The sequence below is a fragment of the Vanessa cardui genome, chromosome 26 (assembly GCF_905220365.1).
Source record: "Vanessa cardui chromosome 26, ilVanCard2.1, whole genome shotgun sequence".
Classification (NCBI taxonomy): domain Eukaryota; kingdom Metazoa; phylum Arthropoda; class Insecta; order Lepidoptera; family Nymphalidae; genus Vanessa; species Vanessa cardui.
The window spans coordinates 6,138,060-6,152,564 of NC_061148.1; the positions used below are offsets into that span (position 1 = coordinate 6,138,060).

At 31.7% G+C, this 14,505-nt stretch overlaps 1 protein-coding gene across 4 annotated transcripts in view; it reads left to right on the top strand.

Annotated features, from left to right (window-relative positions):
• LOC124540729 (glycerol kinase-like) overlaps positions 1 to 14,505 on the top strand; it is a 48,310-nt gene that overhangs the window by 6,123 nt on the left and 27,682 nt on the right. Inside the window, exon 1 of one of the 4 annotated variants that reach the window (XM_047118414.1) lies at positions 2,006 to 2,091. The exons of 1 other annotated variant lie outside the window; for it this stretch is intronic. In XM_047118414.1, coding sequence (XP_046974370.1) covers positions 2,049 to 2,091 — 43 coding nt within the window. In that variant the 5' untranslated portion in view covers positions 2,006 to 2,048. Of the gene's footprint in view, positions 1 to 2,005; positions 2,092 to 2,555; positions 2,713 to 14,505 lie in introns of those variants that run through there. 2 more of the 4 variants (XM_047118417.1, XM_047118415.1) reach the window with 2 other exon arrangements.

Sequence of the window (14,505 nt, forward strand, 5' to 3'; positions counted from 1 at the left end):
GTTTACAAATTCATGCGATTTCATTCGCTTGGATGTATACGAATAAATAGAATTGAAGCGTCTGTGTGCGTAAAATACATAACAAGACCCAGACATTTTTTTTCTCTGATTGATATATGTTTTTTACGACATGACATCGAAAAATTCACGGACGTTGTGATTTTCTTCGCTCGAAATTTTAACTTATCAACAAATGTAATATATTCGGGGTCAATGTTTTGATTTGAAATAATAAATGAAGACTTTATGTAAAATTTGATGAATAAACGATTTTAAAATTATAGGCAAATATAAAGCGAACACTATATGTAACAATAAATTGTAATGCTTGTAATTCAATTGTCCATAGCCAATTAATCAAATGACTAATGGAAGTGGATTACTTAATGTCCCCTACTAGTGTTACCATACTCGAAACTATATTAACACTTTTTTTAACAATTATTACCTGATCACATCTCGTTGTATATGAATTAGTCGAAAAGAGTAAATACGGAGCTTCTTGCTATGTCATACAAACTGATGCTGTGGTAGTATTTTGTGGTAGTTTTATAACATTAATTGTCAAATGACAGTTCGTTTGTTTTTTTTTTAATTTATGCACAGGCTTGTTATTATAGTGCCTTTGCCATTTTTTTTTTTGTTTCGTTTCGCTCCGTTAATTGCGAATCTGTAAAACATTATCCTAAATAATATTATGAATGTGAAAGTGAGTATGTCTGTTACGCTTTCACATCTTAACTACTTAATCCACGATCATGAAGTTTTGTTAATATGTCAGAGATATAGATCACGGCATAGTAACATTAAACTGAAATTCTTCCATAACTGCTCTTTATATTTTTATATTATTGATCTATAATGGGAAAGTGTATATATGATTGAAGAAAGTGTATATACATATAATTTTATATATCAATTTATTTTTTAATCATATATGCGAAGACATAGAAGTATGTATGATTTTTGTTATGAGGAAATATTTTTATGTCGTATTTTTAGATTTACGTTTAAAACATAGTGTATGCCAAAAAATTAAGACTGATCTTTGATTACGTAAAACAGCGTCAGCTTGCCATGAACGTGTATGACGTATTTATTTTTTTGTGGTTAATGAATCACGTTTACTCAAAGAGTCGGGTTTAAATGTCAGGAAGCCCTGGGGCCACAAAGGAGTGGAGTCCCTAGAGCCACAGACTTGTGGAGAAGCTAGTAATTATATTATTAATTAATTTGAATATTTTTTATTTGTCAGTCATTTGAAACTCATAGTTATTTATATTTAATTTGCTGAACATGCGGCTTTATCTGCGCGAAATTTATAAAACACAAAATTTTATGCTCCGTTATATCCCCTTAGGGGTACACCTACCTGTCAAATTTCAAGTTAATAGTTTTTATAGTTTCCGATATTTCATTATTAAACAATGCATAGATTTATTAGAAACGGGGAATATATTAAGAATTATACATTGCCATACATAAGGCTTATAGATCTTGTATCCATGATTACGTTCTTAGTATTGTGTCTGTATAGCCATTGGTTCAAAGACATGTGAGAAGTCTTATTTAATTTTTATTTAAAGAATGTATATAAGCATTTGCTTGTTACTAAAATACTTTTAAATATATTTTCCATGTGAAATATACATTGGCGCGCTTAGGGGGTAAGATGGACTCGTATTAGCAAACCGTATAACATCAAAATATTTATGAGTGTTTTAATTAAAATAATAATTTTTAATGCTTTTAATTTTCTTATTTTTGATATTTCGATTTTATACTATTATAATCTATTTTAAAAACCATTAATTTTGACGTTTCAAATCATTCGGGCGTCCCGTGATGGCAGTATTTTTTTATTAATATGGGATAACGTCTCAATGAATCACAAATACATCCAAGCTATGTTAATTAGAACTATTTTTATCTTGTTCGCAATGATCATTGTCTCGCCAACTTCCCAATCACAAGACCCAATTCAATAACTAAATTTAGTACATAAAATGTTGTGTGGTTGTACAGGTGTGCTTGAGTTGTGATAAATAATGAGTTTCAAGAGGATTCTACGGAGACAAAAAAGAATATATGGTATTGTTTTTTTTTTCTTGAACCGTAAACATTGCTACCTTTGCGTTATTAAAAAAAAACGGCAAGTATTTAAAACTTTAATTTAATAATTTAAACGGAAGACATGGCTTTATGCCTTACAATTTAATTGAATATGAATAAAAATTACAAAAGACTAAGGCTGTACGGTGTAATACCTTTGCCTTTTCCCTCTAAGGAAAGAAAAAAGCGAAAAAAAAAAAATTTAATAAGCGGTGAAATTTATTTAATGAGGTTATATTTTGTAATCTTTTAATGTGTTATATAGATGTATAGTTTTTAGAGGGTGTTTTATCATATACTGAAAGTATTGCCGATAAAGTATTCGGATGGCTGTAATTTGGTAATAAAGATACGTAGGCTCAATGTCAATATTTAATGACGTAATGCCTACGTCACGTCGTGTAGCTGTATGTGAACGGAACGGTTCGCGGGCGTGCCGTGCCGCGCCTCCCCAGTGCAGCTATTTATTTGCGCGGGAAAGCGCGCGTCTGTCACGTTAAAAAATTCTCTGTAAAACGTTTTGTTTTTAAGTGTTTTTGTTTATGTATAAGAGAAAAGTGTCGTGAATATTCCTGTTTTTTTTTTCGAAAATGGAAGATGGTATGTTCCATTTTTAAATTGTGTTTGTGTTTCATTGTTTCTATAATAAAAATTTTTTATACGCTGAAATATTTTACTTAAATTTAATTATTGATTTAAAAAATTAAAATATTTTTTAACAATTTGAAAATAAATCGAAATCTTAGTATTCAAAAATAAAAAATTAAAATAAGGAAAATTAAATTACTATTCGCAAAATTAAGTAATTGTATGGACGATATACTCGTATATATATTTTTTTTATTAGTAATTTTGCACTTGTGAGAATTTTTTTTTGTATCTTTCTCTTTAATTGGTAAGTTTAGTTTCTCTCAATATATAATATTATATCAAGTATGTCGTACGTCTGTGCAAATAACAATATCAAATATTGTAATGCAAAGGTATAAAGGATCAAATTTATAAAAAATAAATTTAAAGCGGAAAAAAACGAAAAATTAAAAAAAAAATAGTATATTATTAGTTAAATAAAACAACTGATATCAAATATAATTTATAGCCCCTATAACACTCGGGAATAATGTAGCTAGCTTTCTAAAAGTGAACATATTTTTTATAATTACTATATAGTATTTGAGATTAAGCCTTAAAAATAACTCTTTATAATATATGGCATTATAATTTATAATAAATAAAAGTATTAAATATATAAAAATAATAATAAAAAAATATCGGTATACTATCTTACAGATAAGATTGCTTAACAAACAGATTAAAGAATAGGTGCTTATTATATTTATTTGAATATAACAGATTGTAAAATTATTATTTAATTACAGCTTATCACATATTTAGTACAAGATATGTTTTTTTTTAAAATTAATACGTTGTTATGAAACGAGGACGATGTCATGACCATCCGTAAATTAAAATTTAAATATCGAATTTGCGTTAGAAAAGGAAATATAGTGAGGCAAACTGGGTAAATCTACTAACTTATAATGGTTTTGATACGATTCTGCTTCTATCAAGATCTAACTTGGATTATTCCTTACAAAAATTAACTTGGGCTCATTCGTAAGTAAGAGGTTCATTACAATTGCTACTGAACTACAATTGTATTGTTGTGTTAGTAGAATAAGAAAACGGCTGAACGATTACGTTTCGATTCGATTTCGAAGTTATTATTTGTTAGCAGAATTGGCCAAACCTGTGTTGAAAGAGAATCAGGGATATGTACTAGGTATGCAACGGCAAACTAGCTTTGTCACACCAAGCTCTTAATGCAAGATCTTTTGAATGATTGTCCCTGAGCTGCCTGATAGAGCCTTTATCACTCGATACGTCACTTGACGATCTTCGAGAATATATTATTATCGATTAAAAATATAAATATCTTAAAGATTTACAACAAAATGCATATTAAGCGCGCGAAACACGATACTGAACAAACAAGTCAAATAAAGTTAACGTCAAAGTTTGTGAAATATAAGTGAAGATAAATTGCCAGCACTTTTGACGTAATCCCTACACGCGGTTGGATGTCAATTGTCTAGACGTGTTATGAACAAAAAAAATTACAAACAATTATTTCTCAACTTATCTAAACGCCGCTTAAAATGTAAACAAATAATCCCAATGTATTTAATGTTTATGCTTATTTCAGATGTTACAAAATATACGAAAAGAAGCGTCGTTACAAACAGCTGTGGAATTTGTATTCGCTTTTGTTGCTTCATAATAACGTTCCACGCTCCATGTGACTTATTTTATAATCTGTGCCTTAAACATACCTACTTAATCTATTAGTTATGTATTGTGTTCTTGCCTTAAAATTTTTTGAAACCGTAGGTACATGATAAATTTTGAAACACTAGTTGTGGTCCGCGGCTTCGTTCGCGTTTTAGGTATTGATTGTTATGTGTTAGGCAAAAAAAGTAGCGTATATCCTTTCTTGGAGATCAAGTTTGCTGCATACCAAATTTCATGAAATTCGGGTCCTTAGATTAGTAGTAAAGAGCCATAGATAGACAGAAAGATAGAGTTACTTCCACATTTATAATAATAGTATAGATTTGAAAGCTTTAAGAAAATATATATATATATGTATCGTAAGCGTAAATTATGCTCTATATTTTTGATTAGTAAAATGGATAGGTATTATACACATGCGGTCGTTGACCGATATTAGCCGAGGGCGATGCGGACACATGAAAGAGTATGCGCGGAACTTGTTGGAATATAATTGAAATTTGGAATATAATACGTAGGTAAATTTACACACCTGTTTGTAAGTAATCTGTATTAATATTATAAATGCGAAAGTAACTCGGTTTGTCAGTCTGGCTGTCGCGACCAAAGCAGTGAATCGAATTTGATGAAATTTGACACAGCATATTTGAAACTCGAAGAAAGGACATAGGCTACTTATTTTTGCCTGACGCATAACAACCAATGCTCTAAAACGCGCGTGTAGTCGCGGGAGACTACTAGTGTAGTATATATGCTGGCTTCCATGTCGGCTTCGTCCGAACGTCAAAGTGACAGGTGTCAGTTAGGTCTCGATAACATGCAGAAGCTGATGATTATCGCTAGAGTAGTATTACAGACAAACTAACTTATTGATTAATTATTTATTATAAGTTAGGTTAGTTTTCGTCATGGTCATATGGAAAACATTTTGTACCGTACTTGTTTCGTTTTGCTTACTGCTCTACAAAGCACTCGGGACAGAATAACAACAACAAAAGCCTCTAAATATCCCACTGCGGGTCTAAGGCCTCCTCTCCCTTTGAGGAGAAGGTTTGGAACATATTCCACCACGCAGTTCCGATGCGGGAATACACATGTGGCAGAATTTCGATGAAATTAAAAACATGTAGGTTTCCTCACGATGTTTCCTTTCACTGCCGAGCACGAGATGAATTGTAAACACAAATTATGCACATGAATATTCAGTGTCGCTTGCCTGGGTTTGAACCCGCAATCATCGGTTAAGATGCACCCGTTCTAATCACTGGGCCATCTCGCCTCTCGGGACAGCATTGATAGAAGTTAAAATAATATTTTTATTTATGACTCATTTAACATCTGTTTACATAATTTTTAATTGCTCTGTCTCGTGTTTACGGTTCACAGTTCAAATCCGAGATTGTACAAGTCGGGCGGCTTTTGATCTATTGCAAGCTATTTTCAGCTTTAAGTACAAGTGCTAAAGTGTGAAATGGCTTAATTCATAAGATAATTGTTGTTAATTAATTTCCCTCTAGTTAATTAATAATTACTTGTTTTAGACTACTCGTACGTGTCACGTTTTAGTGTAGTTGGCTCTGGACTCTTTCGAGTTTTATGTGCTGGTAACCAATCAAATTGTTAGAAAGCAGCAGTCAGTGTTCAGACTGCCTGCGATCCTTAGAAATTGAGCTTTGCCAAAACTTGAAAAACATGCTTAAAATAAAATATGATGCTGTTATTAAAACGGCATGCGGGCGCTCAAATTATAAGCAAGGGACACACTATACAAAAATACATTTAAGCCAAATTATTAACCTTTTGTTAAAAAAGTAAGTTAATTCGAATTTATTGAATTGCTTCTTTTCATATTATAAAAACTTAAAACAAATTGTCAATAGCTATTTCTATTGATTGTGTAAATGGGCAGTTTTATTGAATTTGTCAATGCTACGTCTAATTTGCGTCGTACTTTAAGTTTCAATCAAAAGATAAAATTTGACATGATAAAACCTCCTGTTTTATAAGGTTGGCTAAAAATAAATATCCAATGGGGTCAGTATTGACGTGGTTACCTACAAAGGTTTGGTCGTGTTCTTTTAAAACACAATATAATTATTTTATATCATGTACTTACAAGGCGTTTAAATATGCCTTCATTTATTTGTATTATATCAGAGTAGTCGTAGCGGTTTCGTTCGCGTTTCAGGGGTTTCGTTTGTCATTTGTCAGGCAAAAAGTAGACCTATGTCCTTTCTTAGAGTTCAATATTCAAATTTTCTTCATACCAAATTTCTTTAAATTCGGGTCATTGGTTTGGTCAGACAGCAGATAGAGTTACTTAAGTAACTAATGTATAGATCACCTAAAATATGTTGATAGAGATGTTCCATAATATACTTTTATAGTGCTGCTTTTGGAAGACATAATTCAAGAGATACATTTGGACACTGTCATATTTCTTTTCATGGCCGTGATTCATGCGTTTTCACACATGTCAAATAAAAAAAAGGAAAGTAAATTACAGCTTGTAAATTTCCCATTTCTGGGTTAAGGCCTCCTCTCCTATTTAGACGAGGACTTGGAACATATTCCACCACGCTGTTCCCATGCTAGTTTTTGTAATGCACATGTGGCAAAATTACGATGAAATTTGACACATGCAGGTTTCCTCACGATGTTTACCTTCACCGCCGAGCACGAGATGAATTATAAACGGAAATTAAGCACATATATATGTGTGCCTGCCGTGGTTTGAACCCGAAATCATAAAGTAAAAAAAAGATGCATGCGTTCTAACCACTGGGCCATCTCAGCTAACATGACAAATATTTAATTGAATTTCCAAAAAAAATAATCGATAAATAAATATTTGATGTAGCAAAATCATACGTCCGGTTTATGCAACTGCAACTGTCGGCAAACAGTAATATGAGACAAGAATTTTTCATATTTGTTTGCAGCGTCAAATTTTATCATCGATGTTTATTCTTCACTGAAATGCCACTGACGAAAAGATTTACTCGGTCTAATCTCTTCGAGGTCGCAAGAGTTGTGTACACGTGCGAGAATAAACACAATTATCTTGCGGATTACTCCTATACATCTATTTAAGACTCGTCTGTTGTTAATTATCTTAATTTTGTTATTATCATCCGCAGATAGCTATTAGACATCTAAGGCGAAATGGTTGCGAAGTCCGGGAAAGCCCCGGAGACTTGCGTTTGATCGCGTGACTAGAATGTAATTGGTTTATTTGAGTAGTAGTACGACACCAGGGCGTCACGGTAGCATGCGTAAGCGATCCCGTGGCGCCCGCCGAAAGACGGAGAGGGTACCGGCTTTTTAGTGGGTAAATCCGGTGGATCTGGTCGCAATCGGCGTCTAGGGAACCGGGGAGTCCCATACACACCCCAACCTTCCAGCACGTGGGGGAAGCGCGTAACGCGTTTTTCCAGCGAGAAAAAAGTGTATAGTACGACACAACTTAGGTGTTGCATCGGCAAAATTCGTAAAACCGATCACATTCGAATTACATACGCAAAAAAAAAAAAAAATTGGTGGTTCGTGAAACCTTGAAATGTTTTCGTTGGCATTCAGACTATTCTAAGGGCTTTCATTTCGCTTAGATAAATATATGAACTGGGGTTCTGAATACGGGGTTAGTTTGAGGCTGGCTGTATGTATCTATCTCTTTCATTTGAATATATAACGAAGATTTTTTAAAATATTTTATTATTTCTATTTATTCTAAATAGGACCTCTATATATTTGAATATAAAGATCTGTCTGTATTAATTCGATTTACTATTTAATATTTATTTTAATTATTTGATGACGATGTTCCGTTGATCGATTCCGGCTACAATGATCCCTCCCAAAGTATTCTTAAAGGCATGTTCTATTTCTTTACTTTCTTAATCTGATGGGACAGCGAATTCGAAACGGTTGGAAACCAAATACAAAATCATAAGCGAATACATATTACATGGTATTAGTGCTAAACGATGTGTCTTCTTTTAGAGTAACCCACCAAAGGGTAAAATGGGACCCTATAATTAAAATTACGTTGGTGGTATGCACGGTAGAGCAAAAAACTACCAACTTTCAGATTCTGAGTATCTTCTGAAAATGTTAACTACGTTTTATAAGATACCAAAAGCACCGTGAAATTTTACTTTTTAAAGTCTGCATGATATGGAAAATAACAGTTATAAAAATTAATCGTAAAGATTAACAATTTTCTTAAACTCGTGTCGTGCGCTAAGATTATTTTACAATGCAGATAAGCTGTTAATTGTCGTCGTTTGATAAATATTATGACTGTTTTAATACGAGTTGTATATTTTATAAATCAACTTATATAACGTGTTATGTTATAATCGTTATATTGATGATATGTTATGGGTTGTTAAACATAAAATAATTTCTTGCTTTCACGTATTGTCATTTCAATACAATCTTGATCGATGAGACTGTGTCATTATTGGGGAATTACCTCAGGGACAAACGGTGATATATAAGATTTTAAATTAACATGGTTATTTTTATTATAACAGTTATTTAATACGCGTTATTTATCATGTTTTTTTATATTTGTTGGTAGATTTTTGGTTGGTAGTCTCTTGAACAAGATATTCGTAGATTATGTCGAAAAATCGAGCTTCACCAACTAGAAATAAAGGACATTGTAAATAAAGGACACTGTAATGAGAAGCGTTATGTCTATTTATATATCAAATATTTATGGTCTGAATTCATATCTTTAATTCAATGAGAACAGGTTTTATATATAATACCTTATGAAGTCGTATGTGTCTTACGATGATACACGCCTCGTTACTTCTTTTGCATTTCGATATTGTTTATTGTACAAGTATTAACAAGTCATTCGCCATTTTTAGCAAGACATGATAGGTAACCTTCCCGACTTCAGACGCATACAACGTCCTCGGGTATTTCTGTCAGCCAGCCTATCTCTTGTATACGTTCATTAATACATATGACAGGGTACTCCCTACGCTATTTTTATTAAGCACACTTTAAAAATACCGCTTTATATTTTGTTGCTATACAAAAATCAGGCAAAATAATTTGTTTGTCAAATAAGTAGAAATGTATAAAGTTGAAGAGTTACACTGTATGTTTGAGCGAACTAATCTTTGATTTTTGTTAAATATAATTTTTTTTTTAATTTTCTTTTCAAATTAAACAATTTCACAAATCATCGAATGGTAACTTTTTCACCAGGCACATAATTTTTTACGATCATTGTATAATGTATGAAGTAGCATTTCCTACGAGAGTTTTCCTTAAAAAACGAACGTCGGGAAAATACCGAAGAGAAACTGCACGATTTTCTGTTACTGTTATGAACTCTATGTTATATTATTTTTTAGTTACAGCAAGCGTGACAATTGTAATATAAATTATGACGTCATAAAGGTCCTTATCTTCTTTATTAGTACCTAGTAGTCGCGCAGCTACGCTCGCCTCTAGTTTAGGGTGTGGTTGTCATATGTTAGGCCAAAAAGGAGTATTTGTTCTTTCTTGGAGTTCAAGTTTGTTTCATACCTAATATCATGAAATTCGGTTCAACGGATTAGTCGTGAAAAAACGACAGACAAACATTTACATTTATTATATTAGTATAGATGAATTATTGAAATACACTTGAATCTACACCACAAACAAGAATTGGATTAAACACTGAAAGAAAGTAAATTAAAAATAAATGTTGATTAGTGTTGTACAATGGGCTTATTAAGCTATCTCTTCCAGACAATCCAAAAGATTATGAAGTTACAAATTTGTATGCCCTTTTTTATTAGTGATTACCGTGTACATATGAATGTGCTACAGACTTAAGGATTGTTTTCAAGGCGAGACAAACTGTGAACAGGGTGTTTGATGTCTGACGCGTGAAACTCGATACGATTCTGCAATAAGCGCCAGCGAACTTTAATCAATACTTTCGATAAAACACAGTTACACACGTCATTTTTGTGGTACAACGTGTGAACTGCGTTATAAATACTACATAGTATAAAACCAAGTCGCCTTCTCTTTACCTATATCCCTATGCTTGAATTTTTAAAACTACGCGCCAAGTTTTGATGCGTCTGTTTTAATAAATAGTGATTCGGTTTTTCTATATAATACATGGACAATATAATAAAGAAACACTGGTAATTTTAGAAGTTTCTAATGTGAGTTGTACATAAAAAAAATCTGTAGTACATTTAGTACCAGCGAAGTTAGACAAATGTGAAACATATTAAAAGAGAATAGGTATATTTCATGGAAAAGATGAGTTAGTCTGCCGTATAAAGGTCAGGAGGACATTGATATATTATTATTCGTCCGATGAAATTACTTTGAGACATTATCGTTTGTCCATAACTTGAATGGGAGCAATATTATTAATAATATACAGACATATAAAATTACGTACACTTAAGATTAGTGAATCTCTAATATGTTTATGCTCGGAGGCTGATACTAAATTTATTTACTACAGAATATGTTTATTTTTGTCATCACATTAGAAACTTCTGAAATTATCAGTGTTTCTTTACTATATCATCCATGTATTATATACAAAAACCTTCCTTTCGAAAAACTTTATCTATTAAAAAAACCGCATCAAAATCCGTTGCTTAGTTTTAAAGATTTAAGCAAAGAAAGGGATATAGGGATAGAGAAGGCGGCTTTGTTTTATAATATGTAGTGATTATTTTTAATGAGTATATTTTCAAAATTTGTTATGCCCAAATAAGGATCCAAAAAGTTTAACAATAATACATACATACATACATAACATCCCGTTCCATTTAGCTAAGTTGCGAAAGACGGAGACACGCTACGTTGGTTGGTGCTGAAATTTGTACAAAACCGGTTTCTGTAATGAGGTCAAAGTTCTTGTGACAATTCAATGTAAAGATTACTTGTACCGAATTAATGTCTGATAAGAAATGTAGGTCAACTCATTTCAGAATTATAAAAATCTTTACGTTTTATTTTTTTATAAAATATTTATATTTATATAAGACTAGATTTATGCCCTTACATTGTGCGTTTAAAATTTAGTTATATGTTTTTTAACCAATGAAATAAATAATAGAAGTAAAAACTGGATGGTGAGAAGCTAGTATAATTAATGATTATAATGTTTACGTGAGAAATAAAACCGGATCCACTATTGCTAAGAAATATTCAGCTACATAAGTACAAAAGACTTACATTTCGATTCGTCCAGTTGTATAGTGTAAGAGAAGAATTACGAACACACACATGAAATTGATGTACGATGTTTGATATATGTGCCACTTTGCGTCATATATATGGTTACATGTATGGTTTCGATAAAAGATGCAATTTCAACTCAACGCTTGAAAGTTTCGATAATATCCAAACAAATCCTATCAATTTAATGATTTTGGACGAATCGTTTATTTTATTGTGAAAGCAAATAATTTCTCCTATCATAAGATTATGTCATACAACGAAATTTATTCCGCACATAGTATATATAATTGGAAAGTCTTAACATACTATATAAACTGTTTTGTTGGAAATACTATCGCTTCATCATCGACCTCATTGACATGGCGTATTGCGGTCGAGAGTAAACCCATAAATCGTAAAAAAATACTCGTACTTTATTAAAATACATAGATCTTATCTTTCTTCCCTTTCTTGTAACGAATTGTGCCATAATATGACGCCTCTACAAATTTTCTCCAAACTTTTTGTCCGATTGTCGCATGGCGTCTTATAAAGTTTCACTTACAAAAAGAATACTATAAATATTCCATGCCAGTTAGCTTAGAACAAGTTCAAGGCTAAGTTTGGCCAAAAAAATGACGCCCAATTTTTGTGTGGTAAAAAAGTATTTCAAATAATTTACTATAGTCATTATACATTTCGTTTATCGTAACGCAAAGGAGATTTGTCCAAAATACGTTATGGGCTATTTTGATTGCGTTATCTCGAATTCACATGTAATTGACCGATCTAGATTACCCACAAATAATCCAACGTTATCAAAATTTTTTGTCCAAACCATCTGTTATTCGTATCGTAATCGTTTCGTATAAATATTTGTGGATACGTTGCTAAGTTCTTACGGAAAAATCTAGAACGCGCAATGAGTCTTTCGTCTTTCTTGTACGGATTAATCTTGAGAATTATTGGCATAGTTGACTACTGAGGGAAATAGCTGGATATGTTCTGACGAAAATCTTGAGCATCGTCACCTTTTTTGCTAGAGACTTTTAAATGTTTGGATACAGAAAACAAAATTAAAGGACCAATTCTTTTCTTTTCTGAATCTGCACTACATCGACAATTTATATGGGGTACCCACAACAAGTCGTTTAAATTTAAATTGATTATAGTTTAATCTGTATTTATTGTTTATTTTTATTGAACATGTACCTATATGTATTACGCTGTATGTACAAGGTTTTGCGGTAAATGATGTTCGTGTAAAACATATAATACCAATCGTATGTCATACAAGGTCATATTTATTAGATGAAGAATCATACGAGACGGCGTTTAAATAAATCCATTTACCTCAAGTTTATTCTTTATAATTTATAGTTGTTTATGGCGAGATTCTCGCGTCCTTGCCTTTTTTGGGTATTTTTTTGGAGTAATTAGTAGTTCTGATGTTTTAAATTTTAAGTCAATTTATTAATCAACATTCATATACAATTACTTAACATAATAGGTTAATCCTTTAGCGTGTTTTTTTTATAATTTAAGATTATTTAGGGTTCTTTCCAGTACATATATAAATAACATCGATATGATCTTCCTCGTCTGTGCGATAGTATGACAAACAGACGATTTCTCATATACAATATTTATAGTACGAAAGAACATATCTAGATCTATAATTTCATAGATTTAGATATATAATTACATTTTGTTTATCTTCGTCTTTGTGATATAGCCGCTGATCTCGTGCTAATGAACGCTCCGCGAATAGTGTGTAGGTATAGTACGAAACAACTTAGATGTAGCATCGGCAAAATTCGTAAAGCCGATAAAGTTTAAGTACGCTCTCCCAAATTATCAATATTTATTTCTTATGCGAATATAACCTTTACACAAACGTAATATCTTGTAATATCATATGACCTAATATATTCGTCGATTTACATGCACTTGCTTTCTCGGGTGGAACTGACGCGGGAATCTATAGCGACGAATAGCGTCGAATGGCGCGATAGGGTTTTATTTAATTTGCCGATGCTACATCTAAGTTGTGTCGTACTATATACGATTTGTGTTTTATTACATAACAGCCAACTTGAATATTACGATGTTACGATGAAATAAATAAAACGATAATAAATGGTGTGTTTTATTGATGCTTTGATGTTGTGGAAAATTTTATTGTTATAATTAATAAATAACAGCTTGTCTCAAGATTAGCTAACTTGGAACAATAACGTATAATTATTGATAAAATAATACCTTACTTAGATATTGCGTCACGAATATAAAATAATTAATCAATACTATATAATAATATATATATTTAAGCATTTAATGTTGTTAATTCTTATGTTAATAAACTCTTTATTAGTCATACTAATATTATAAACGTGAAAGTAACTTTGTCTGTCTGTCTGTCTGTCTGTCTGTCTGTATATCTGTCTATCTGTCTGTTCGTAGCTCTTTCACGATCAAACTAATGAACCGAATTTAGGTTCAAAGAAGTTTATTTCCAAAAAGAACAAAGTTCGCTTACAAAGGAAATTTTAAAATTATAACTACAATTAAGATTTTACAAATAATAAACAGTAGTGATATTAAACAAGATCAGTGAAATCATCTAATATATGGGTTCTTAATCGTTTTTTAAATATATTTAGAGATTTTGAATTTACAACACTTAGAGGCAAAGTTTTAATGCCGTACTTGAGTATTACAAGGTATTACGTTTGTTTTGTGTTGAAGTTTCCTTCACACCAAATTTGATGAAATTTGGTGTGAAGGAAACTTGAACTCCATTAAATGACATAGGCTACTTTTTTGCCTGACATATGATAATCAACCCCTAAAACGCGAGCAAAGCCGCAGGCGACAATTAGTATTTAATATACG